This window comes from Staurois parvus, unplaced genomic scaffold (assembly GCF_062004578.1).
Source record: "Staurois parvus isolate SC_StPar_1 unplaced genomic scaffold, SC_StPar_1.0 ptg000058l, whole genome shotgun sequence".
NCBI classification, from domain to species: Eukaryota; Metazoa; Chordata; class Amphibia; order Anura; family Ranidae; genus Staurois; species Staurois parvus.
This window is the reverse complement of record NW_028317854.1, coordinates 14,449,115-14,476,910: the sequence shown is the minus strand read 5'-3', so window position 1 is coordinate 14,476,910 and position 27,796 is coordinate 14,449,115. Positions and strand designations below refer to the sequence as shown.

General features: G+C 46.7%; 1 protein-coding gene across 1 annotated transcript in view; it reads left to right on the top strand.

Annotated features, from left to right (window-relative positions):
- Nucleotides 1–7,594: 7,594 nt before the first annotated feature.
- ENPEP (glutamyl aminopeptidase) overlaps nt 7,595–27,796 on the top strand; it is a 94,176-nt gene continuing 73,974 nt past the window's right edge. The window contains exon 1 of the mRNA XM_089668508.1: nt 7,595–8,412. Within this exon, the coding sequence (XP_089524634.1) occupies nt 7,763–8,412 (650 nt within the window). The 5' untranslated portion in view covers nt 7,595–7,762. The remainder of the gene's footprint in view (nt 8,413–27,796) is intronic.

The following is a 27,796-nucleotide window of genomic DNA, read 5'->3' as shown; positions in this document are numbered from 1 at the left end:
CCATGGAACCTCTCCTGCTGGAGATAGAAAGTAATCAGCAAATTTGTCCCGCATGGATATGTATGAGCTCCTTGCTCTCAACCTGCTATACTGTACGGAGGGCAGGTTGAACCTCTTCCTCAAGATTTATTCCCTCCTTTTCCCAGACAATAATATGCAGAATGCAGCAGGCCTGAATTACTTACTCTCTAGGTTGAGTTGCAAGGTTGTTTGGAAAACACGCCATTTACTTGACAATATGCCAAAAGCACATTCACTGAGGTGCCTTACGTCACTCAGCCTGTAGTTAAAGATCCTCTTCTTATCGTCGAGATTACTTTTCACATAAGGCCTAAGCAGATATCTGGGAAGTGCAAAGGGTTCATCTGCAACCAGCACAAAAAGCAGTTCTGGTTCTTCTGTTCCAGGCAGAGATTGATCAGACAGTATATCAAAAATATACAAGTGATGTTGTGCTGCTATGAGATAACTATAAATAAAAAGACAATGAGGACAAAATTGAATAAAATGTCCATAAATAAGTCCATACATGTGAATCAGTCAATTTTCATTCAGTGATAAAGTTCTTCAACAATTCATGTGTTTTTCTTCCTGTACTAATATCCCAAACACCATCAAGTGAAACAGTGTGCTTTATATAAATGGTGCCACCTCAGTGCTCACAGAACTCTCACCTCAGAGCACATGAAAATGCGCTTAGTAATAACAAGTAGACAGAAGGATTCTTCACTTTTTCAATCCACAACCATGTGATAGTAATCAGACACCTTTGAACTACCACGTGACTTCATCAGAGGGATTCCTCTGATGAAGTCACGTGGGTGTGATGTAATGCATAAGGGGCATGGCTCTGGGCAGATGTGAATAGTGAGTACAGCTGATAGGAAGCTCAGCCAGCATCTGATGATTTTACAAGCTTATGGTGTTTTATTCATTTGCTACATGATAGAAATGTGCGACCTCCATTACCTTTAAAGGTACCAAACCCTAGCTCTGGTTTGGCATTCTATTGAAAGTTCAAAGGTGTCTTATTACTATCACTTGGTTGTGGATTGAAAAAGTGAAGAATCCTTCTGTCTACTTGTTACTAAGCGCATTTTCATGTGATCTGAGGTGAAAGTTCTGTAAGCACTGAGGTGGCACCACTTATATAATGCACACTGTTTCACTTGATGGTGTTTGGGATATCAGTACAAAAAGAAAAACACATGAATTGTTGAAGAACTTTATCACTGAATGAAAATTGATTGATTTCACATATATGGACTTAGTTATTGATGTTTTATTCAGTTTTGTCCTCATTGTCTTTTTTTTTATAGTTAACTTATAGAAGCGCAACATCAGCTGTTTATTTTTTATTTATCTTTATTGTGGGAACACAATTTGATGTTAGCAGCAGCCATCATTGTAACATTCATTACACTTCGTCTTATTATTTAGGCAGCGGAGGGGTTTCAATTTATTTTGATCAGACAGTATGTTGAATCACTCTTCTTGCAGTCTTCTACTATTACAGACTCCCAGAACACTCTGGAATCAGAACTGCTGCCTTATGCCCCATTGTCCACAGTTATAAATTTATAATTGCTCTCACAGCCAGGCCATAGCCATATAGCCATTAGAACCAATGAGAAATAATTCTTGAAATTATAAAAAATTGATCCTGAACCAGGAGGCATTTGTATTTGGAAATGTTTCCCATCAAGGACTCCTATGCAGTTTGGAAAGTTTGCCTGATTACAAAAACCAATCAGCTATTCTTTGCCAAATGTTTCCATTTGGGAATAGCCACAGCTCTTCCCAGATAGCTAAGCAGGTATCATGCACTATCTCCGAAATAGTTGAAATGCCCAGAAGGAAGCAATGGTTTAAGTTTTTTTACTTTTTTTTTTTTTAGGACAGTACTGTTTACATTCCAATACTAGACCATAATAACAAAACAAAAAAAAATTACACACTTGATAAATGATTACTTCTTACCTCAAGATCACTAACAGACGTTCATCTGCAGGCACACACCTTCTCATGTTGGTATGTATTCTCTGCAGCCGTGGGTGCAGCTTGTCCAGTAAGTAGTTGAATGTGGCTACAACTTCTGATGAAGTTGAAAAACTTTGTAGGACACTGTTGGAGATGATTGTAGTGCAAAGCCACAAAATCTTCAAAAGTCCTCTTTAGCAGCATAGGTTGGTTTCAATATGTGTGTGACGTCTCCTAGCCACAGTCTTCTTTTTTCGGCTCTCCTGTCTCTGCATATAGCCAAACATGACAAACAATTTCAGGCTCTCCCCAAAACTACGTGAAACCATTACTAAACTGATTTACAAACAGGTTATCACACAGCAAGGGCATTCACTGAAACCACAATGCAGCATGAGAGGAGCAATGCCATTGTCACCAAGACTGAAGAAAATGGATGTAAACAGATGCAAAAACAGATGTAAATGGATGCGTTGATGGATGTAAACGGATGTTAAAGGATGCATTGATGGATATAAACAGATATTAACGGAATGGAAGATGGATGAAACAATGGATGTGAACGGAATCCATTTTTAACGTAGCTTAATTGATGATGCCCAGAAAAGAGGGAAAGTGATCACTTATAAAAAAAAAGGGGAGGGCATTTATAATGTTTTTTTATATCAATACACAAATGTTTTACCTTTCATTTCTAACTTAATCTGAATGAATTTAATCTGAGTGGGTTGTTTTAAAAAGTGAGGGTTTACAATCACTTTAAGCATTTAATGTTCTTGCTGTCCTGTAGTAGTATTTGCTGCTTAATCTTCTGTTTTTGTCAGACTGGGTGGAATGATATTGGGAAGTGATATTGGGGTTGTCCCCAGACTGATGATCTGCACCAAAACTTTTCTCTTGTGGATTTTGGACAAGGTACGGCTCACCTGCCACTCTCTTGAGTCCACCGAGTCCTTACAGGGGTCAACCATAACAGTGACTCCCTGTAGCTTCTTGTGGCTTTTTGTGACAGGAAGTGACCAGACCATCTCTTGCAGGGGCACCAGGAGTATTTCTTGCTTGGGAGGAGTGCTGCCCACACCTACTTGTTCAGGCTGTTTCCTGGCTGCCCTCCATTGGGCCTCCAAGCCCTGCACCATTTTGACCCACACCGCCCTCAGGCCACAGCCTTGTGCAGGCTGGCCGGTTCGTTCAAACTTGGCTAGCAAGTATGGTAATTCCAAGTCTTTCAGTATGTTCATGCCCAGAACAGGAACTGCAGGGTTTACTGAGCTGCGGGTCACCACTACCTCCACCTGCTCCACCACCAGTTGTTCCCGTGCTCCAAACTGCTAGGTGTCATACTCCATGACAGTAACCTCCTGAACCAATCATGCATTGGACCTCCTGAGCTGCTACCACTGGCCTTGGTGCAACCATGTTTTCTGATTTTCTAGGACCTTGAGTTGCCTGTCCCAAGGATTGTCCCTCTGCCCTGGGAGTAACTATTCTTGGATATATGTCCATAACGGCCATATCACCAGCAGTTTCAGGTCCTCCTCGGGGTCCCTCCACAACAGATTCTCATCCTTGCAAGCCCTGTTTAGAGGAAGATATCTCCTGCTTCAGGAAACCCACATCTTGAGCTAATTCCCTCAGTGTTGTTTTCTAGGGCTGACAGGGGTGAAGGGGCTAGGGCCTCCTCTTTCAAATATACAGGTTCATACTTTTTGGTCACTGTCACTGCCACTTATGCCTCTTCTTGCTCCTGTGCAACCGTGCCCACCACAATGTCATGGAAAGAAATGGCAGGTTGCGTCCTGATTCTCTCTTGCAGGGCTCTCCTGACAGGGCCATCTTTTATGCCCACTATGAACTGATCCCTCAGCATGTGATTTGATGCAGTGATGTTGGCACATCCATGATCATCTCCTTTTTCTTGGCGTTTCCACAGGTTCTGGGGTGTGACTGCAAAATGAGTGAGACTCTCATCCTCCTGTTGCAGAATCTCTGCCTTAGCTCTGGGACCAGTACATTTTCTCAGAACAATCCCTCCAGATGTGACATGAACTGTTCTAATGTAGCCTGTTCCTCCTCTGGCAGTGCCATCACTGCTTGGCAGACATCATCCTCTAAGGTGTTAAAAGCCAGTTCTGCGATCAGCCGGAACCTAGAACTGGCGCTGTACTTTCTAGCCTCTCCTCCCACTCAGCCAGGGGAATATTATAAGCCATTTAACTTAGGTACTAGAGCCAGAGCTGACCTAATGGTGCCATGATGGAGTCTGCTTCCCCTTCAATAAGGGACATATCCTGCCAACTGTGGCCAAGTGTGGGTAGGTGCTGTGAGATGTGGCAGAATTGCAATTAAAAAGACTTGTATTGAAGAAATGGTCCAAATGTACAAACAACCCAGCTGGAAGGCACCAAGCTAGAAAAATACACAGTTCTGCACAACTTGTAGTAGGTTCTGATGCACTAACAGTGTGTGTCTCTGAGGGTGGAGTGCAGCCTGGCCAGCCTGAGCCCAAAGGGGAAGATTCCCTACTCATCCAAAACCTTTCCATGCCACTACTCACTTTCCCTGACAGGCAGGTACTCAATCTCTACACTTTTGACTCACAGATCCTGGAGTCAGGTACTTACAAAGGACTGCTGGCCCAAGATAGCCACCAGGGTCAACTGTATGCAGTGTAGCCAACCAAACGCTGCCACAAGGGATCATAGAGAAAGCTGAGCGCCACCAACAATGGAGAACTGAGACCAACAACAGAGAACTAATTAGGGTCCATTGCTTGGAGGATCTTTATTTTTCTCTCTTGTTGATCCGGAGGAGGATCCAGTTGTTCTGCTTTCTGAGTTGTTTACAGCAAAGCATGATTGACCACTTTCAACAGGGGGTCATGCTTTTCTAGTAAGCCTTTCATATGAGTGGTTGGTGACACAACAGATGTCCTTGGATTTCCTTTGTTTCATCATGGCCTCTGGGGACTTTTTCTTTATCTGAATATTTTTTGATGGACAATTTTTTGTATGATACATTTTTCACTGTTTTTTTCAATAATCATTTTTCACTTTATTAAGCGCTGCACTTTATGTATGTATTATTGTTTACTGTCTGGTATCAGGGTTTTTAGTGTTTAGCTGCTATATGTTTACACTTTATATTTTATCATATATTGCAATTTCCTCAAGCACAGGTCTATATATATATATATATATATATATATATATATATATATGTATATATGTATATGTCAGTCTCTGCTTTTAACTTGTTTTTACTCCCATATGCCCTTGGTAGTGATCAGCTGAACAGCCCTGGTTTTAGTTTGGCAAGAGTCCACTGACTTTCAGGATGTCAAACATGAACCCCATTGAAATCAAAGGGAGCAATATCTGTCAGAGAGCAGCCAGTGTTTCTCTCTCTCTGCACTCATAGCCTTACTAATTACATTTCTGGTGGAGATCTGTATACCAACTGTGTACAGAACATCTCCAGGCTGCCATATTGTATTGCATTTTACCAAAAAATGACAGGGGTGCAGACTGAAAAGGAAAGGTAATTTCTAATAACATTAAATTGGAATATAATTGCATAGTGTTGCATTTGTATATGATATATTTTTTTTTTTCATTATCAGGTTACTATTTTTTGCCCTGTCAGGTCAAGATAAGGCAGCCGCTCATGTGGGATTTTACATTTGTAAAGATCCTTGACACCTTGCATTTTGCCAGAACAAATTCATTGTCAGCACATGTCTGCATGCACATATCATTTTGTAGTTTTTTATTTCTTGTATCCTATTTCTGACATTATACCACAATTATTTGTAAGAGCGTTGTTTAACTATTCAAGTTCCTTTGTCCTGAAGAAGCAGGGTGCACCTGGAAAAAGCATCAGCAGGCAAACTTTGGTTTTGTGTACATTAGAGCATATATCTTGTTTGCAATAGTTCAATTCTCCAATTTTCAAGTTTGGTGCTGTCTTTGATAATGCATGACTACCTCAGTTGTTGTACTGTTTTCTGAATATTTTTCTGAAGTGGAGTTACCCTTTAACCTTGTTAAGAGACATGAGGGTAGAAAACAGCACCACAGAAACAGCCGAGAAAATGTGTTCCTTAGTGTTCTCAAAGGGGTGAAAGTAAAATGACAAAAATAAGTAATAATAAAAAATGCTCAAAAATTACATGTATATTGTAAATGTTCGTTCTGTATAAAATAAAACATTAATGCAGCACTGCGTTGATATATGTATTTTCAAACCTTTTGTAAGTACAATGCTTCAGTCATTATCAAGTTGCAGAATTGCTCCTTGTTTAACTTGGATCATCATTACAGCACAATTGCCATGTTATTTAGCTGTTACTGTCACACTACAGTACAATCCCTAAGTCATTAATTTTATCTTAAACTTGTCTACAGTGATATCTGTGTTGTTTATAACCAATGACTATTTTACTGAAATTTGCCAGTATTTTTGAAATGTGAAGCTGCAATATGAAGCTAATAGTATCTGTCAGCTGGAATAGCCAACATTAAAGTGTTAGTAAACTGCAGCATTAAAGAGGAAAAAAAATCCCCTGCAAGGCAATAGCATAATGTGCTAGTATGCATCGCATTCTAGCACAATATGAAATACTTACCTTACAACGAAGCCTTCCAGCAGCACACTGTCACCGCTGACAGGGCTTCCATATTCACCCAGTCTTCCTTCCGCGTTTGCGAACTCTGGCAGCTTAAATGGCTGAGCCACAATGACGTCACTCATGCACATGAGTGCAGGAGTCATGGACCACGGCACAGCTGTTCATCCTATGAGCCATGGGTATGCCATTCCTTCAGAGCGCATGCGGTGGTGATGTAACTGGCTGCCCAAAAGAGCGAATATCTCCTAAACGGTGCGTGTTTAGGAGATATTCATTTTACCTACAGGTGAGCTTTATTATAAGCTTACCTGTAGGTAAAAATCACTGAGCGGACCTTACTACCGCTTTAGGACAGATGTAAAATTGTAAACTGTCAAAACATGTCAACATGTACTAACCTTGTTGCAACTAAAAGACTCATCATAGCTGTATATAAAGAAAATATGAGTTGACTAATCAGAAATCAAGCAAATAAACTGCTATATTACTCGATTACTAAAATTTCATATAAGTTTTAATGCATTAAGTATATGGGGAACACTTTTTAAGCAGTTATAGCAACAGTTTTTTCACTTGGAAAACGTTTTGATATTGCCTTTTGTTTCACTTTAAAAATGTAATAATAAATTTGGTTATAACAGTTAATTTGTTCTGTAATAAAGATATTTGCATACAACAGCTATCAATAGCAGATTTTTCAAATCACCTTGTCATACCAGATATCTCAAATTCCACTAGAACAGCTCAATAAAATCATTCATTAGGTTTATTACCTTTTCCACATAACTCAGGAAAGATCTCTGAAACATTCATAAAGTTTCATTGCAGCTGTTTGGACAGAGTTCGCTGATAGAGCTGTCTTGTGTTTTCAATTTAGAGATGCTCTGATTATTGCATATGGCCAACAAGTCACTGATAGTGCCCTGGCAAGATAAATATCCTGCCATCATCTATTGCTGATTAGCATGAAGTTATTTTCAACTAGTCTGCAAGGAAAAAAGAGGAGGAGGAGCGGGGGAGAGCTGAGATGTGTGCTGTTAAAAGCAGAAGGTTAAGAGTTTCACATCATTGTGGCCTCAGCAGGAGGAGGAAGGAAAAGGACTAGGTGAACCGCTACAGCTGCTAGCCACCCTGGCAATAGAAAGCATAAACATGTTCGAGGATCCGGATAAGGGATCCAAGAAGTACTGTATGCGAGGGAAACATGTGGCCATGATCGTAGCCGCAGTTGTAGTGGTGGGATTAGCTGTAGGGCTTGGGGTAGGTCTCACATATCCAGAGCCTTGTAAAAGTACCAGTGGAGGTGATGAGACAACAAAATCTTCTACATTTCTTTCCACCACCGCTTCTACCACTACCCCTCCGGACTCTGAGGTTTGTCCAGTTAAGGATGACAACAGCGGGGATTGGAAGAACTTCCGACTTCCATCACACATCCGGCCTCTGCACTATGACCTGGAAATCCAGCCAGAGATGGACAAAGACACCTACACTGGCACAGTGACCATTTGGCTAAAGCTGACACGCTCAGAAAAGAATCTATGGATGCACATCAGGGAAAGCAAGATCACAGGGCAGCCCAAGCTGAGGCATCACAATGGCCAAGAGTTTCAACTCATCCAATGTTTTGAGTATCAACTACAGGAGTATCTTGTGATGGAGTTCACGCAACAGTTGCAGCCCAATGCCGATGATGAGAAACTTGAAGACACCTACCTTCTGACCCTGCAGTTTGCCGGCAAACTCAGTGGCTCTCTGGTGGGGTTCTACAGGACCACATACCAGGAAAATGGCGTGACCAAGTAATGTATTTTCCATACCCTGTATATTAACAAATCCAGGAAACCTAAGTCTAGAGTGGCACTGCAAGTTTAAGTGGAAGTCCAGCCGAAACTTTTATTCAGCTTTGGATAGAGTGGGGAACAGCTCTGCTAGTTTTTTTATTGCTGCTGTGCTCTTATTTAGTAAATTGTCCCTCACATTCTGTCCCTGACAAGGATTCTCAAAGCAGTGGCTGGCAGGCTGTAACCATTCCTAACATATCCAAAACAGACAAAAAATAGTTAGTGTGTGATTTTCTTGCATAGTCCATTCACAACTAGGTGTGTTGGTACATTACCATGCACATGCATTCCCTTAGTGCCATGGGTTACCCTTATGGCCATATTACATGTGTCAGCATGTTGCGATGGCATTTATCTTGAGTTTCAGCCCAAAGCACAGAGAGAGAACACACATCCATCGACACATGCTGCAATGCATGGTAATGTACATTTTGGTGTGTTCACTTGAATGTGCTGCCTAAATGCAATGTACGTTAACATGCACAGGAGGCCAAGGTGTAAATTGCCCCTGCCTCCTCTGCTGCCTGGTCACTGAACACCACTATGATACTGAGTTATACTCTGCTGAGGTTTATTCTGAGACGGATACTTCTGAGAGAATGGGTGGAAGTCAGCAGAAGGAACCACTGAGCACTGCAGCAGATCCAGGAGATCACCTTTTTCAGAAATTCTGGTCTCAGAGGAAACTTCACTAGTGAATGTTTTAGCATTGGAGTGGTGTTTGGTAGCAGAAGAACTTAATATAGTCTTGCTTCTTTGCAGATAACATTAATATAGTTGAGTAAATGGCTAAACCATTTTAAGATCTGCCTTGCATGCCTACTGGAAATTATGGCTTAACAAACACCCTAGAGTCACTTAGTTTACCTCAAGATCAAAATCCAGTAGAAAGATGTTTATGCAAATCCATAAAACTCATCTAGGGGTAAAGACCATTCAAATGTCATCAAAATTCAGAGTGTCGCGTGTCAGGCTAAGTTTAACTATTGGTACTCTAACAAATCCTGTTTTTCGAATTTGGACAGAGTGAGGAAGGGTTTAGGACCCCTGTCATTTTATTTTTACTTCCTGTGCCCCCACTGGGGACATTTACCTTTGCTTTCTGTCCTGAAGCACAACAGAGAGTTAGCAGAAATCACCTCAATGTGAGGAGCTAACGCTACCATGAAATTTATTAGCAGAACATGTCTTTATTAGATTTACCTACCAGTAACATTTTAGACATTCCTTTATTTGCTTTTACTGCTGACACTGGATTCCAGGACAGAAAGTGTGAGTAAATAAATTTCTCGAAACAAAACACATGCACAGAAACAATGAATTATAGGAGATATTTTAACACCAGCTGTAAAACTGTTATGGCTTACGAGTTCCACTTTGAGGCAGTATCAGGCAGACCCAATATTTGAACAACCTACCCTGGTGGTCCCATCACCTTGTACTATGGGAGCATATCCTATACACAATGAGAGGCGCACAAAGATTGTCCTTTGTTTTTTTTTAAGGCAGTATTTCTCTAAAGTTTGAAGAATGCTGTAGTAAAATTCACCTATACATTTCATTTCACTGTCAGGATGATAGTGGATCAGATTTAAATCTATCACATTTGTAGCAAGATTAGAGTTTTGTAGAGCAAACTGAGATTCAGGGGTGCAGGAATCCTATTTACATTATCATTGTGTGGTAACCAGCGGGGAAAATCAGAAGCGGAAACTTTTACAGAAATGTGCGTAGTCTAGAGCTCTTGACAATTCTGTATGCCTGGATACTACAGATATTTATTGAACATGTCAGTGTTCAGAGAGATTGTTGTATCACACTGCAACATAAATTTTGAGGACCTAGTATAAAAAAAAATAGCATAGCTGGTGCCCAGTGCATGTCATTCTAAGGCTGGAGCCAAATAACTTACACTTTTTATCTTTTCAAAGGTAGCATGGTATTTAGACTTTGCTTAGGTGTCATTTTGGAAAAAGAGCCTACAAATATGGAGGTAATTTCTTGTCCCATGGGGTTTCCCTTTTTTCAGGGTTGACAGTAGTGGAAAACGCTAGTAATGCATGATTCTAGGATGAAAGTGAATGTAATAATGTTATTTGCATTGACACTCATGATGCAGAGATTTTTAACTATAGAGTTTGGGTTCTGGCATGCCTTCACACTTTGTGCTGCACTCTGCAGCCAGCTAGCCATTAGGGAAATCTCTATAGACTTGATAGGGCTGACAACTATACTGTCCAACTGGAGAACATGAGGGAGCTCAAATTTTGCAGCTGAAGATCTCTGCCTTTGGGTTGTGGAGGTAAGAAAAGTGTATAATTCAACTTGCATCTCCAATTTCTAGCAATCTTGCGCTTCTAGAATTCTTCTTAAAAGATTCTAGAAAATTAAGTCCTACTAGACCACTTCAGGCTGGCCCCCTTTGTTTGTATGTAAAGCGTTAAAAAGAAGTGCTTATGCTGTTTAAAATACAGTAATATACTGTCTCACCCTGCTCTGCACATGCTCATTTTCTCTCTATTTTTTGGCAATGTGCCTAAAATGTAAAGGCTGATCTGCTGACAGCCTATAGATTTACTGCTGCTCAGGGATTCTGGGCTTCAGCAAAATGGCAGCCTCCAGCAAGAAGAAACAGGAACAATTCTGGAGGCAATTTATAGCACATTTTATTTTGGTAGTATAATTATTAATGTGGAATGTATGTTACTTACTAAAGAACATTAATTCTTATCAAGTTGTTATGGGGAATGTTCCACTTTAAGAAGGTAATTAATTTGTAAATTGAACCTACAATCTGTTACCAATTACTTTTATATGTATTTTGTGGTCTCTAGTGCCACGATCTACCAACTTTAACTTCTTCCCACCGGCCATATACATATTTGCTGCCTCTCGGCGAGTGGGCCTTAATGCTGAGAGGCCACATATAGGTGTACCTAAAGATAAATAGAGCTGTGCCATGAGCATGTACTCCTGGCACAGTTACCAGATGCTAACAGCTCCTGATCTCTTCTTGCGAATGGGAGCTCTGCAATCATGTGACCACTATGACTAGAGATGAGCGAATCGAACATGACGAAGTGGAATTCGTTCAGAAGATTTGGAAAAATTCTATTCGCGACGAATCCGAAGATTAGCAAACTTCGGATGCACGAATCGAATTTTCCCAAAAATGGCGGCGACATGTGTGGCGACGGAGAAAATGGACAGAGAAGATGGGGCGGGGATCTCTGGGAAGGCGCGCAGACAAGGCGCGCTGACCCATAATGCATTCATGACATGTGATCGCATTAGCCAATCAGCAGCCAGCCAGCACTGTGTAATGGTGGAGCTATAAATCGCGGCCATCTTAGAATTCTCCATTAGCCTCCGGTCATTCAAGAGAGACAGACCTGTGTGTATTAAGGGACAGAGTTAGGGCCACAGAGACTTTAGGGCCACAGAATCGTTACTCAGGGACACAGAATCGTTACTCAGGGACACAGAATCGTTACTCAGGGACACAGTGTTCAGTGTCGTGCGCATTAAGCCAGACACCAAAGGGCAGCACAGACCTGTTATTACTCGCTCAAGCATGGCTGAACAAAACCAGTCTCTACCACAAATTGGACCCAGACCTGCCCAGGGTCTCGTAACTAGATTGCACGGAGGAGTAGAGTCCGTTATCGGAATTAAATAGACAAAACGCCACACCAAAAAGAGTGGCCATTTCCAACACTTATTCCAGAAAGAGGAACAACCCGTTTCATATACGGCCCGTAGACGTTTCACGTCTGCCACATTCAGTCGATTTAAGACGCAAGCTCCACTTCCTGTGGTCTCTGACCGTCGATATACCTTTAAGTGTCAGCTTTGAAGCTATATTCCCTCCGGAGCACTGACACTGGTGCCCTTCCGTCAACATGCCTTTAAGTTTCAGTTTTCAACCATATTCCCCACAGAAGCCAAACTCTTGGGTATCCCAGAAGCTGCTCAGCGGGTCAGGGCAATAAAGCTCCCGGTTCGCAGGTTGTTCCGTCTTATGGATGGAAGTACGACGGTATATGATCTTCTTCGCACCCACGGCATTACCTCATAAAATTTCTGCATTGCATCTGCAATCACAACGCTGACTTCCCGGATCGCCACTCAGCCATTGGACTCTTGATAGTCGTCTCCCCACACTGCTGCTGGGGGGACTTTTTAACCTAGGCCTGTGTATGGCCTTCAATTGAAGCTGCTTCCGCTCCGCCACTCTGCCATTGGACTCTTGATAGTCGTCTCCCCACGCTGCTGCTGGGGGGACTTTTTAACATAGGCCTCTGTATGGCCTTTAATTGAAGCTGCTTACGCTCCGCCACTCTGCCATGGGCCTCTTGGGTATCCCAGAAGCTGCTCAGCGGGTCAGGGCAATAAAGTTCCCGGTTCGCAGGTTGTTCCGTCTTATGGATGGAAGTACGACGGTATATGATCTTCTTCGCACCCACGGCATTACCTCATAGAATCTCTGCATTGCATCTGCAATCACAACGCTGACTTCCCGGATCGCCACTCAGCCATTGGACTCTTGATAGTCGTCTCCCCACACTGCTGCTGCCACTCTGCCATGGGCCCCTGTACCGCCTCCTCTTGCTGCTGCCAGGTCCAGAGTGTGTCATGGGTCCCTGTACGGCCTCCCATTGCTGCTGACTTCATCGCCAGACTCTGCCATGTGCCACTTTCAGGTCTCCTTACACTGTTGGTGGGTTCCATTTTGTGATAGGGTGCTGTATGGCCTTCCATTGCTGCTGCCTCCACCGCCACCCTGTGCCATGTGCCTCTGTCGTCTGCTCACGCTGCTGACGGCTTCCGCTTTTTAACCGAGGCCTGTGTTTGGCTTCCGAATACTGCTGCATCCACCGCCACCCTGCGCCATGTGTCTCTGTCGTCTGCTCACGCTGCTGATGGCTTCTGCTTTTTAACCTAGGCCTGTGTATGGCTTCAGAATAATGCTGCCTACACTGCCACCCTGCGCCATGTGCCTCTGTCGTCTGCTCACGCTGCTGCCAGGTCCATACTGATTCATGGCCCCCTGTACCGGCTCCTCATGAACGTGGTTCAGCGGGTTTGCATCACTTAACGGCAAATCGTTGACAAACGCTGGGACGTTCAGTGTTGTGCGCATTAAGCCAGACACCAAAGGGCAGCACAGACCTGTTATTACTCGCTCAAGCATGGCTGAACAAAACCAGTCTCTACCACAAATTGGACCCAGACCTGCCCAGGGTCTCGTAAGTAGATTGCACGGAGGAGTAGAGTTCGTTATTGGAATTAACTGTGAGGGACTTTTAAACCTAGGCCTGTGTATGGCCTTCAATTGAAGCTGCTTCTGCTCCGCCACTCTGCCATTGCACTCTTGATAGTCGTCTCCCCACGCTGCTGCTGGGGGGACTTTTTAACATAGGCCTCTGTATGGCCTTCAATTTTAGCTGCTTACGCTCCGCCACTCTGCCATGGGCCCCTGTACCGCCTCCTCATGCTGCTGCCAGGCCCGTAATCTGCCATGGGCCCCCGTACCGACTCCTCATGCTGCTGCCAGGCCCATAATCTGTCATGGGCCCCTGTACCGCCTCCTCATGCTGCTGCCAGGTCCAGAGTGTGTCATGGGTCCCTGTACGGCCTCCCATTGCTGCTGTCTCCATCGCCACACTCTGCCATGTGCCACTTTCAGGTCTCCTCACACTGCTGGTGGGTTCCATTTTGTCATAGGGTGCTGTATGGCCTCCCATTGCTGCTGCCTCCACCGCCACACTGTGGCTCCACACTCTGGTTTTGGCCCCGTGACTGCCCAAATGAGTGAAGTGTGCGGTGATTCTAAGATCGACGGCACTCATCTGCATGTCATACTGACTGACAGTATTATTTCTCTTCCCCAGCAGACTCCAAGGGCATTTAAATTAAAGGTACAGTGTTCTGCACTAATATAAAGGCTCTCTGAAGCCTAGAAACACCCTTTTTATAAGTTAAATTCGCAGCGAATATATTCGGCTCGAAGCTAGTTTATTCCGCGAATTCGGCGAATCAGCCGAACCGAATTTTTGAATAATTCGCTCATCTCTAACTATGACCATCAATCATGGCGGTCACAAGATCAAAAACCCCACCCCTCCTTCTGAAACCTCTTAAAGGGTGGCTAAATTTATCCGTTCCTCCTTTCTTTTGGTGCTCCAAACTCTGTTATAACATTACAGGTACTTATATAAAGTCATGGCCAAAAATACTGGCACCCCTGCATTTCTGTCAGATACTGCACCACTTTGCCCAGAAAATACAAATGTTTAGGCATTCTCATATTTATTTCTGTTGTTTGTATTGGTATGACACAAAAAAGTGGAGAAACAAAAAGCCAAATCTGACACATTCTACGCAAAACCCCAAAAATGGACTGGACAAAATTATTGGCAACTCTTCAAAATTGTAAGAAATAATTGCATTCCAAGTTTGTGATGCTCCTGTAATTTGTAATTAAACTCACCAGTGTCACTTAATAGGTGCTGAAAAATATAGAAATTACACCAGCAATCCGTTAAAATGGTGAAAAATTTACTCAACCTTTCTGTTGTGTGTCTCGGTGTGCCACATGGAGCATGAAAAAGAAAAAGAGCAGAAGAATTGTCTAAAGGTTTGAGAACAAAAATTGTGGAAAAGCAAGGACAATCTCAAGGTTACAAGTCTATCTCCAGAGATATTAATGTTCCTGTGTTTATTGTAAAGAAGTTTACAGCCCATGGCATTGTAGCTAATCTCCCTGGACGTGGATGAAAGAGAAAAATTGTTCAAAGATTGCAACAAAGGATTGTTTGAATGGTGCATAAAGAACCTCGATCAACTTCCAGACAAATTCAAGCTGATCTTCAGGCACAAGGTACAACTGTGTCAGCTCCCACTATGCATTGCCATCTGAATGAAAAGGGATGCTATGGAAGGAGACCCAGGAGAACCCCACTGCTGACACAGAAACATAAAAAAGCAAGATTGGAGTTTGCCAAAACATACCTGGTGAAACTAAAATCCTTTTGGGAGAATGTGCTGTGGACAGACGAAACAAAATTACAGGTGTTTGGTAAAGCCCATCATTCTATTGTTTTCAGAAAAAGAAATGAGGCCTCTAAAGAAAAGAATACAATCCCTACAGTCAAACATGGTGCAGGTTCACTGATGTTTTGGGATTGCTCTACTGCTTCAGGCATAGGATGTCTTGATCGTGTGCATTATGAAATCTAAAGACTACGAAAGAATTCTGGGGTGTAGGGCCCAATGTAGGGCCCAGTGTCAGAAAGCTGTGTCTCAGTTATAGGTCATGGGTCTTACAGCAGGACAATGACCCAAAGCACGCATCAAAAAGCACCTAGAAATGGTTTCAGACAAAGTGCTGGAGAGTACTGAACTGGCCAGAATTAGTCCAGATCTCAATCCCATAGAGCACCTGTGGAGACATCTCAGAACAGCAGTTGGGTAAAGGAACCCTTCCAATCTGAGAGACCTGGAGCAGTTGGCGAAAGAAGAGTGGTCCAAAATTCCAATAAAGAGGTGTAAGAAACTCATTGATGATTACAGAAAGCGATTGATTTCAGTTATTTTTTCCAAGGGGTGTGCTACCAAATATTAAATTAAGGGTGCCGATAACTTTGTCCAGGCCATTTTTGGGGTTTTGGTTGGAATGTGTCAGATTTTGCTTTTTTTTCTCCACTTTTTTTTGTGTCATACCAATACAAACACGAGAATGCCTAAACATTTGTAATTGCAACAATTTTAAACATACCGTATTTTTCGCTCCATAAGTTGCACTTTTTTCCCCCCAAAAAAGGGGTAAAAATGTCAGTGCGTCTTATGGAGCGAATATAAAGCGGCCAGTCCGGTATTTCCACCGCCACCATGTCAGAATACCGGGCCGGCCGCTCAGCTGGTCTCTGCGGCAGGAACTCACCTCTTCCTCGGTCCAGCGCTGTAGTCTTCCCGCGTCAGCTTCTTCCTGCCTTGGCATCTGTGACAGCCAGGTGCCTACTACGCATGCGTGAGAAGCACTGCACTTTGTGAATGGTCCGGTGTCTTCTGGGACACATGACAGGTCCCAAAAGACGCTAGGCCATTCGCAAAGCACAGCGCTTCTCGCGCATGCGCAGTGGGCACCCGGCTGTCAAAGGTGGGTGCCCACAGTATAGGAAGGAGAACTCTGCGGAAGTGGGAGCAGGTACCTGTCAAATTCTGGTACCCGCTCCCCCTCCCTCCCTAAAGGTCCGCAGTGTCTGGTCATGCCCTGTACTGTCCGCAGTCTCTGGTCATCTCCTGTACTGTCCGCAGTCTCTGGTCATCCCCTGTACTGTCTGCAGTCCCTGGTCATCTCCTGTACTGTGTCCACAGTCTCTGGTCCATCTCCTGTACTATGTCCGCAGTCTCTGGTCATCTCCTGTACTGTGTCCGCAGTCTCTGGTCATCTCCTGTACTATGTCCCCAGTCTCTGGTCATCTCTTGTACTGTGTCCGCAGTCTCTGGTCATCTCCTGTACTATGTCTGCAGTGTCTGGTCACTTCCTGTACTATGTCTGCAGTCCATTGGTTCAGAATATTTTTTTTCTTGTTTTTCTCCTCTAAAACCTAGGCGTGTCTTATGGTCAGGTGCGTCTTATGGAGCGAAAAATACGGTCTATATTGTATACTCACATCAGTCCCTGCCCTCAAGGACCTTATAATCAATGTTACATTGGGGTGAGATCTATGCAAATGCTTCCTTTTAAAAGGCCAGTATCTAAAAGTGAATTTCAATGGAGCGTGCTGTAAAAAGTGCCATGTATTAATGATGATTGTGGTAACACGATAAAACGCACATCACTGTTGTGCAGTAGTGTGAAACAAAGCTAGCATGCTGTCTTTAAAGTACATGTATAGGATTAATGCCAAATTAATGATTTGAATGTACAATATATGTGTGTGTGTGTGTGTAGAGCGCTGTGTAAATTGACGGCGCTATAGAAGTACCTGAAATAAATAAAATAAAATAAATGCTCATTAGATTGTGCTGTGTGTTACAAATTCCACATTGTTTCTTGTAGTCCAATGTATCATGACTGGCTGGCTGCAATTACACTTTCTATTTGTTCCAGGTGTCCAAAGCAATTTGCACTACATCTGGCATCCCTAGCTGGCACTTTTTACTAGCTTCATGGCGTCATACGAATATTTTCATTCCTACAGTGAAAAACAACAATGGTTGTTAGAAAAAAAATCACTTTCAAACAACATCATAGATAAAAGCCTGTGATTCTTAGAATGAAAACCAGACCTGTAGAACAGTGGGAATGATCCATTGACATTTAATTGCTCATGCATGTAGAGTTGCTGCCTAATGTTTGACATGTATCTGCCTATGCTAATGCTTCATTCCCATTTATATCGGTCCTGCACATTCGGCCATGGTGCACATTTCAGTGGATGCAAGTAGTTATTTAGTTGATTTTAACTATGTGTTCAAACTATACCTGCCATGTATGCAGGTAAGGGGGAGGGGGCACACCAAGATTAGTGACTTGATAGCTGCATTTTTCTATGCAAAAAAACAAATTCTTTGTAATGTCACCCCGCACGGCCACGCTCTATTCAAAAGGGATCTTTTCCCCGTACTGCTGACACAGGGAGGGAGGATGATCGGGTGACGGCTGCAGCATTGGGAACATGTTAAATGTTCCACCATAAAAACGAGTGCAACAAACATGTAACATGTTCCAGAAGGTGAACATATCCTTTACGGCTGACATTAGAGTGGAAATAAACTGTATCTGAGTGCCACAAACTGAAAACACTAATTAATTAATTTATATCATTCAAAGTAAACTCCCTCATCCATTCATGTCTCTGTGCCTTACTTACAGTTCTCAGAGGTGAACTGTAGTCTAAATCAGGAGTGAGCAGACTAGGGTGACAACTCTGCTCCTCAACAGGTACAGTGAGTGAACTATGTCAGGAAATATCTTACTGGAAGGATCATCGGGGTAACATCTAAAGGCTGGTAAGCTGCAATTAATTACATTTTTGTTCTTGGATTTAGATATACAGTAGTTGAAAGGACAAGATTACTTTTAGTAAACTTGTCCTTTAATAATTCTCTCTTCCCTCTGAATTGTTAGATATTTATATTCATCCCCCATTCAGTGATATCCATTGTGCAGTTCTGCCCCACATTGCATAGTTTTTCTTTTGAAAATGTCCCTGCCAGCTTCTCTTCTTACTGTGCACTAAAAATAAACTTGTTCTTTAATCCTTTCGCTGCTATCAACATATGGCATACGTCGGTTGCAGCAGGGTGCTCCTTTATACACTGCAGCAGCCTGGTAATGTGTATAAATCAGGCAAGCCTACTTTCAGTTGTCAGGTGGAAGCAATCTGTAGGTCCCCTGCGGAACCCCCAATACGTTTCCCTGGCTTCGCTATTCCACCTGTAGACACTGGACGTGCATGGTGGGGCCCTGGGTAGAGGGGAAGGAGACCGGCGAACATCCATTTGCTGATCTTTCCTTCTTGGTAAAAACCTGGAAGTGACATGTATTACTGTCACTATCCCCAGCCACTGTGGCTATAGAGAGCGATCTGCGCTTCATTAGCTTCAGTGGGGGGCAGGTAAGACATCAGAGGCCTGTCTCCCTTAAGAAAAACCTGTTCTCTATGTGATTAAAATAATTCATTTTAGTGAAAAAATTGTGCAAAACAATTTGTTACACCTAAGCACTTAACACCCTCCCCAACCCCCCCCCCCCAAAAAGGCCTATAGAAAGTTTAAGGTACCAAAGTTTGCTGTTGTTTCATGGATGCAATTTTAAGGCTCAACATTTTGGGTATCTAGTTAGTTGGCGCAGCCTCATCTTTAACCAACAATTGGGTATTATGTTGCATTTCTGCTCCCTTAAATGAAATTACACTACCACTATTTTATTCTCCAAGATCTCTGCTTTCAGAGTTTTGGGAGTTTTAGGGAATCTTCAGGCCTAAAATGCACACGTGAACAAAAACTCAAAAATAGCCCTAGCAGCAAAAGGGTTAAGTTCAGTAAAATCAGACCAGTACAAGATTAATTCTGATCAGTATCTTTTGAGTTTTTGTATTAAATTGGTTGTAAAGGCTAAAGGTGGTTGTAAAGGCTAAAGGCTAAACCTGCGTGCTGCAACCCCCAAAGCCCCCCAATACTTACCTGAGCCCTCTCTCAATCCAGCGCTGTGCATGGAAGCTTCAGCTCTCCTGGGTCTCTCTCTCCTGATTTGGCTCCAACTGTTGTCAATCACAGCCAGTCTGGAAAGAGCAGGAGGTAGGGCTAAATAAATAATGAATATAGCGAGCGCTCAGAAGAACCAGCTGCTGGAACACTTCAAGGGATCACTGGACCTCATAACAGAAACATTATATATATATAGTGCAGCGCTGTAATTAAATAAAATTAAAATTAAAATATTTCGTAAAGTCCTTTCAATAAAATCAAAATATGTGCAGGTCTCCTCCTCATTAGGTGACTGGAATCAAATGGGAAAAATGCGCACTCACCGACCGCACATTTATAATGCGCCTGTGTGTGATTTTATCCAGAGGACCGGCCTGGCATACAGCTCCAGATAACACAATGGATCCTCCCTCTCAGACACTGACATCAGCCTTGGGTGCAGCAATACCTCCAGATCACGAGACCCTCTCGCCCCGAATGATAGGTAGACAGGGATCCCCCTTCCGGTTCCAGGTACCCCAGAAATGGTAGATGTAGATCTGAAACCCTCCAACCGGAGAGTCAAAGAAAAGAGGGAACGCCAATAGTGTGGTGGGTTCAAAACTTTATTGGAGCAACAATCATAAAGCCAGGGTCACATGTGCATACAGATACCATTAGCCGATATGCTGACTGGTAAGAGTGAAAATATTGTAAACCATGTACTAACCCGGTGTAGCATGAAAACCTGCCTCCTATGAAGATCTACACCCCTCGACGTATCTGAGCATGTGCGGGTTTCAGGCATTAGCAGAGGATCGGCGATCTCATCCTCTCACAGTGTTAACCCGTTGTATGCCGGATGCAAGGTATATGAACCGCTGAATCCCATCCCTCGGATCACTGGGGCTGACGATCCTCCTCCCGCAAGATGTATTCTCGCTGTCACTCTGGTAACCCCTTGTATGCTGGATTCAACCGACACCAACTGCAGGATGTCTACAAGCTGCAGGGGGTTGTGACATGGCGAGAACAGTCACCTGTGGGGGGATCAGTGACATCAGTAACGTTATGGTGGTGCAGTTACATTTGGGGGGCCAGTCACATGGGGGGGGGATTTCCGTCAAGGGTGGCAGATTATCACTGGGGACTGAGCTTGCTGCTACAGGTGGGGGGTTGCTTGCGTCAATGGGGGGCAGATCTGCACGGTGACTGAGCTTGCTGCAATGGGGGTGGGAGGGGGTTGCGTCAAGGGGGGGCAGATCTGCACGGGGACTGAGCTTGCTGCTATGGGGGTGGGAGGGGGTTGCGTCAAGGGGGGGCAGATCTGCACGGGGACTGAGCTTGCTGCTATGGGGGTGGGAGGGGGTTGCGTCAAGGGGGGGCAGATCTGCACGGGGACTGAGCTTGCTGGTATGGGTGGGGGGTTGCTTGCGTCAATGGGGGGCACATTTTCACGGGGGACTGAGCTTTCTGCTATGGGGATGGGAGGGGGTTGCGTCAAGGGGGGGCAGATCTGCACGGGGACTGAGCTTGCTGGTACGGGTGGGGGGTTGCTTGCGTCAATGGGGGGCACATTTTCACGGGGGACTGAGCTTGCTGCTATGGGGGTGGGAGGGGGTTGCGTCAAGGGGGGGCAGATCTGCACGGGGACTGAGCTTGCTGCTATGGGGGTGGGAGGGGGTTGCGTCAAGGGGGGGAAGATCTGCACAGTGACTGAGCTTGCTGCTATGGGGGTGGGAGGGGGTTGCGTCAAGGGGGGGGCAGATCTGCACGGGGACTGAGCTTGCTGCTATGGGGGTGGGAGGGGGTTGCGTCAAGGGGGGGCAGATCTGCACGGGGACTGAGCTTGCTGCTATGGGGGTGGGAGGGGGTTGCGTCAAGGGGGGGCAGATCTGCACGGGGACTGAGCTTGCTGCTATGGGTGGGGGGTTGCTTGCGTCAATGGGGGGCACATTTTCACGGGGGACTGAGCTTTCTGCTATGGGGATGGGAGGGGGTTGCGTCAAGGGGGGGCAGATCTGCACGGGGACTGAGCTTGCTGGTACGGGTGGGGGGTTGCTTGCGTCAATGGGGGGCACATTTTCACGGGGGACTGAGCTTGCTGCTATGGGGGTGGGAGGGAGTTGCGTCAAGGGGGGGGCAGATCTGCACGGGGACTGAGCTTGCTGCTATGGGGGTGGGAGGGGGTTGCGTCAAGGGGGGGAAGATCTGCACAGTGACTGAGCTTGCTGCTATGGGGGTGGGAGGGGGTTGCGTCAAGGGGGGGCAGATCTGCACGGGGACTGAGCTTGCTGGTACGGGTGGGGGGTTGCTTGCGTCAATGGGGGGCACATTTTCACGGGGGACTGAGCTTTCTGCTATGGGGGTGGGAGGGGGTTGCGTCAAGGGGGGCAGATCTGCACGGGGACTGAGCTTGCTGCTATGGGGGTGGGAGGGGGTTGCGTCAAGGGGGGGCAGATCTGCACGGGGACTGAGCTTGCTGCTATGGGGGTGGGAGGGGGTTGCGTCAAGGGGGGGCAGATCTGCACGGGGACTGAGCTTGCTGCTATGGGGGTGGGAGGGGGTTGCGTCAAAGGGGGGCAGATCTGCACGGGGACTGAGCTTGCTGGTACGGGTGGGGGGTTGCTTGCGTCAATGGGGGGCACATTTTCACGGGGGACTGAGCTTTCTGCTATGGGGGTGGGAGGGGGTTGCGTCAAGGGGGGGCAGATCTGCACGGGGACTGAGCTTGCTGGTACGGGTGGGGGGTTGCTTGCGTCAATGGGGGGCACATTTTCACGGGGGACTGAGCTTTCTGCTATGGGGGTGGGAGGGGGTTGCGTCAAGGGGGGCAGATCTGCACGGGGACTGAGCTTGCTGCTATGGGGGTGGGAGGGGGTTGCGTCAAGGGGGGGCAGATCTGCACGGGGACTGAGCTTGCTGCTATGGGGGTGGGAGGGGGTTGCGTCAAGGGGGGGCAGATCTGCACGGGGACTGAGCTTGCTGCTATGGGGGTGGGAGGGGGTTGCGTCAAAGGGGGGCAGATCTGCACGGGGACTGAGCTTGCTGGTACGGGTGGGGGGTTGCTTGCGTCAATGGGGGGCACATTTTCACGGGGGACTGAGCTTTCTGCTATGGGGGTGGGAGGGGGTTGCGTCAAGGGGGGGCAGATCTGCACGGGGACTGAGCTTGCTGCTATGGGGGGGGTTGCTTGCGTCAAGGGGGGCAGATCTTCACGGGCCACTTAAGCTTGCTGCTACGGGGAGCTGGGGCTGCGTCAAGGGGAGGCAGATCTTCACGGGGGACTGAGCTTGCTGCCATGGTAGGGGGGGGTTGTGTCAAGGGGGGGCAGATCTTCACTGGGGACTGAGCTTGCTGCTACGGGAGGGGGGGGGTTGCTTGCGTCCAGTGGGGCATATCTTCACGGGGCACTTAAGCTTGCTGCTACGGGGGGTGGGGTTGCGTCAAGGGGGGGGGGCAGATCTTCACGGTGGACTGCGCTTGCTGCTATGGGGGGGTGGGGTTGTGTCAAGGGGGGGCAGATCTTCACGGTGGACTGAGCTTGCTGCTAAGGGGGGGGGTTGTGTCCAGGGGGGGCAGATCTGCATGGGGGACTGAGCTTGATGGGGTGTATGGACAAGGGGGGCAGATCTTCACAGGGGACTGATCTTGCTGGTGGGTAATGACAAGGGGGGCAGATCTTCACGGTGGACTGATCTTGCTGGGTTGTAATGACAAGGGGGGCAGATCTTCACAGGGCACTGATCTTGCTGGTGGGTAATGACAAGGGGGGCCGATCTACACGGGGGACTGATCTTGCTGGTGGGTAATGACAAGGGGGGCAGATCTTCACGGGGGACTGATCTTGCTGGTGGGTAATGACAAGGGGGCAGATCTTCACGGCGCACTGATCTTGCTGGGGGGTAACGACAAGGGGGGCAGATCTTCACGGGGGACTGATCCTACTGCACCGGTGTGGGGAAGTGACATGGGGAGTACAGTGACATTGGGGGTGGGCATGACATGGGGATGACAGTGACATGTGGGGGGGGGGGGCAGTGATATTGGAGGGTGGACATGACATGTGGGGATAGTGACATGTGGGGGGATGCAGTGACATGGGTAGGACAGTGACATGAGGGGGGGGCCCTTACTTAATACACGATATTTAACTTTTTGCACACTACGCATTCATATGGGTACACAGATGTCAGTGCAGTTGCAGTTCTGTCACTTGATGGTGTTACTTTGGTAGGGGTGCTGTTTATGGCAGAAGGGTTGGAAGTCTGTCAATAATTGTTTGTGGTTGTTTTGTTGTCGATGTCTGTGTGTGGTAGGTGGTGTGACAGCAATTTAGGGGTCACAATTTTCACCCCGATATTTCAGTAGCTACAATTTCACATTCTGATGTATCATGAATTACATTATTTCATGGCCTCTATGATTATCAGAGCATACCTCGAATGGATACCTAATTCCATTAACCCCTTGCCTACTGTTAACTTCTACCCCCTTCCTGACTAATTTTGTTTTGGTGTCCCATCATTGGTGTCAGTGGGAGGAATAGTGCCCCATTATTGGTGTCAGTGGGAGGAATAGTGCCCCATCATTGGTGTCAGTGGGAGGAATAGTGCCCCATCATTGGTGTCAGTGGGAGGAATAGTGCCCCATCATTGGTGTCAGTGGGAGGAATAGTGACCCATCATTGGTGTCAGTGGGAGGAATAGTGCCCCATCATTGGTGTCAGTGGGAGGAATAGTGCCCCATCATTGGTGTCAGTGGGAGGAATAGTGCCCCATCATTGGTACATTGATACATACATACATTGGTACATACCAATGAAGGGGGTAGAAGTGCCCTGTAGGCAGGAAGGGGGTATACGTGCCCGGTAGGCAGGAAGGGGGTAGAAGTGCCCGGTAGGCAGGAAGGGGGTAGAAGTGCCCTGTAGGCAGGAAGGGGGTAGAAGTGCCCTGTAGGCAGGAAGGGGGTAGAAGTGCCCTGTGGGCAGGAAGGGGGTAGAAGTGCCCTGTAGGCAGGAAGGGGGTAGAAGTGCCCGGTAGGCAGGAAGGGGGTATACGTGCCCTGTAGGCAGGAAGGGGGTAGAAGTGTCCAGTAGGCAGGAAGGGGGTAGAAGTTACCAGTAGGCAGGAACGGGGTAGAAGTTACCAGTAGGCAAGGGGTTAATGGAATTAAGTATCCATTCGAGGTATCCTCTGATAATAGAGGCCATGAAATAATGTATCACTTTAATTCATGATACTGCAGAATGTGAAATTGTAGCTACTGAAATATCGGGGTGAAAATTGTGACCCCTAAATTGCTGTCACACCACCTACCACACACAGACATCGACAACAAAACAACCACAAACAATTATTGACAGACTTCCAACCCTTCTGCCATAAACAGCACCCCTACCAAAGTAACACCATCAAGTGACAGAACTGCAACTGCACTGACATCTGTGTACCCATATGAATGCGTAGTGTGCAAAAAGTTAAATATCGTGTATTAAGTAAGGGCCCCCCCTCATGTCACTGTCCTACCCATGTCACTGCATCCCCCCACATGTCATGGCCACCCTCCAATATCACTGCCCCCCCCCCACGTCATGCCCACCCCCAATGTCACTGTACTCCCCATGTCACTTCCCCACACCGGTGCAGCAAGATCAGTCCCCCGTGAAGATCTGCCCCCCTTGTCATTACAAACCAGCAAGATCAGTCCCCCGTGTAGATCTGCCCCCCTTGTCATTACCCACCAGCAAGATCAGTCCCCTGTGAAGATCTGCCCCCCTTGTCATTACAACCCAGCAAGATCAGTCCCCCGTGAAGATCTGCCCCCCTTGTCATTACAACCCAGCAAGATCAGTCCCCCGTGAAGATCGGCCCCCCTTGTCATTACCCACCAGCAAGATCAGTCCCCCGTGAAGATCTGCCCCCCTTGTAGTTACCCCCCAGCAAGATCAGTGCGCCGTGAAGATCTACCCCCCTTGTCATTACCCACCAGCAAGATCAGTCCCCCATGTAGATCTGCCCCCCTTGTCATTACCCACCAGCAAGATCAGTGCGCCGTGAAGATCTGCCCCCCTTGTCCATACACCCCAGCAAGATCAGTGCGCCGTGAAGATCTGCCCCCCTTGTCATTACCCACCAGCAAAATCAGTCCCCCCGTGAAGATCTGCCCCCCTTGTCATTACCCACCAGCAAGATCAGTCCCCCGTGAAGATCTGCCCCCCTTGTCATTACAAACCAGCAAGATCAGTCCCCCGTGTAGATCGGCCCCCCTAGTCATTACCCACCAGCAAGATCAGTCCCCTGTGAAGATCTGCCCCCCTTGTCATTACAACCCAGCAAGATCAGTCCCCCGTGTAGATCGGCCCCCCTTGTCATTACCCACCAGCAAGATCAGTCCCCTGTGAAGATCTGCCCCCCTTGTCATTACCAACCAGCAAGATCAGTCCCCCGTGTAGATCGGCCCCCCTTGTCATTACCCACCAGCAAGATCAGTCCCCCGTGAAGATCTGCCCCCCTTGTCATTACCCCCCAGCAAAATCAGTCCCCCGTGAAGATCTGCCCCCCTTGTCATTACCCACCAGCAAGATCAGTCCCCTGTGAAGATCTGCCCCCCTTGTCATTACAACCCAGCAAGATCAGTCCCCCGTGAAGATCTGCCCCCCTTGTCATTACAACCCAGCAAGATCAGTCCCCCGTGAAGATCGGCCCCCCTTGTCATTACCCACCAGCAAGATCAGTCCCCCGTGAAGATCTGCCCCCCTTGTCGTTACCCCCCAGCAAGATCAGTGCGCCGTGAAGATCTACCCCCCTTGTCATTACCCACCAGCAAGATCAGTCCCCCATGTAGATCTGCCCCCCTTGTCATTACCCACCAGCAAGATCAGTGCGCCGTGAAGATCTGCCCCCCTTGTCCATACACCCCAGCAAGATCAGTGCGCCGTGAAGATCTGCCCCCCTTGTCATTACCCACCAGCAAAATCAGTCCCCCCGTGAAGATCTGCCCCCCTTGTCATTACCCACCAGCAAGATCAGTCCCCCGTGAAGATCTGCCCCCCTTGTCATTACAACCCAGCAAGATCAGTCCCCCGTGTAGATCGGCCCCCCTAGTCATTACCCACCAGCAAGATCAGTCCCCTGTGAAGATCTGCCCCCCTTGTCATTACAACCCAGCAAGATCAGTCCCCCGTGTAGATCGGCCCCCCTTGTCATTACCCACCAGCAAGATCAGTCCCCCGTGTAGATCGGCCCCCCTTGTCATTACCCACCAGCAAGATCAGTCCCCTGTGAAGATCGGCCCCCCTTGTCATTACCCACCAGCAAGATCAGTCCCCCGTGAAGATCTGCCCCCCTTGTCATTACCCCCCAGCAAAATCAGTCCCCCGTGAAGATCTGCCCCCCTTGTCATTACCCACCAGCAAGATCAGTCCCCTGTGAAGATCTGCCCCCCTTGTCATTACAACCCAGCAAGATCAGTCCCCAGTGAAGATCTGCCCCCCTTGTCATTACAACCCAGAAAGATCAGTCCCCCGTGAAGATCGGCCCCCCTTGTCATTACCCACCAGCAAGATCAGTCCCCCGTGAAGATCGGCCCCCCTTGTCATTACCCACCAGCAAGATCAGTCCCCCCGTGAAGATCTACCCCCCTTGTCGTTACCCCCCAGCAAAATCAGTCCCCCGTGAAGATCTGCCCCCCTTGTCATTACCCACCAGCAAGATCAGTCCCCTGTGAAGATCTGCCCCCCTTGTCATTACAACCCAGAAAGATCAGTCCCCCGTGAAGATCGGCCCCCCTTGTCATTACCCACCAGCAAGATCAGTCCCCCATGTAGATCTGCCCCCCTTGTCATTACCCACCAGCAAGATCAGTGCGCCGTGAAGATCTGCCCCCCTTGTCATTACAACCCAGCAAGATCAGTCCCCCGTGAAGATCTGCCCCCCTTGTCATTACAACCCAGCAAGATCAGTGCGCCGTGAAGATCTACCCCCCTTGTCATTACCCACCAGCAAGATCAGTGCGCCGTGAAGATCTGCCCCCCTTGTCATTACAACCCAGCAAGATCAGTCCCCCGTGAAGATCTGCCCCCCTTGTCATTACAACCCAGCAAGATCAGTGCGCCGTGAAGATCTGCCCCCCTTGTCATTAC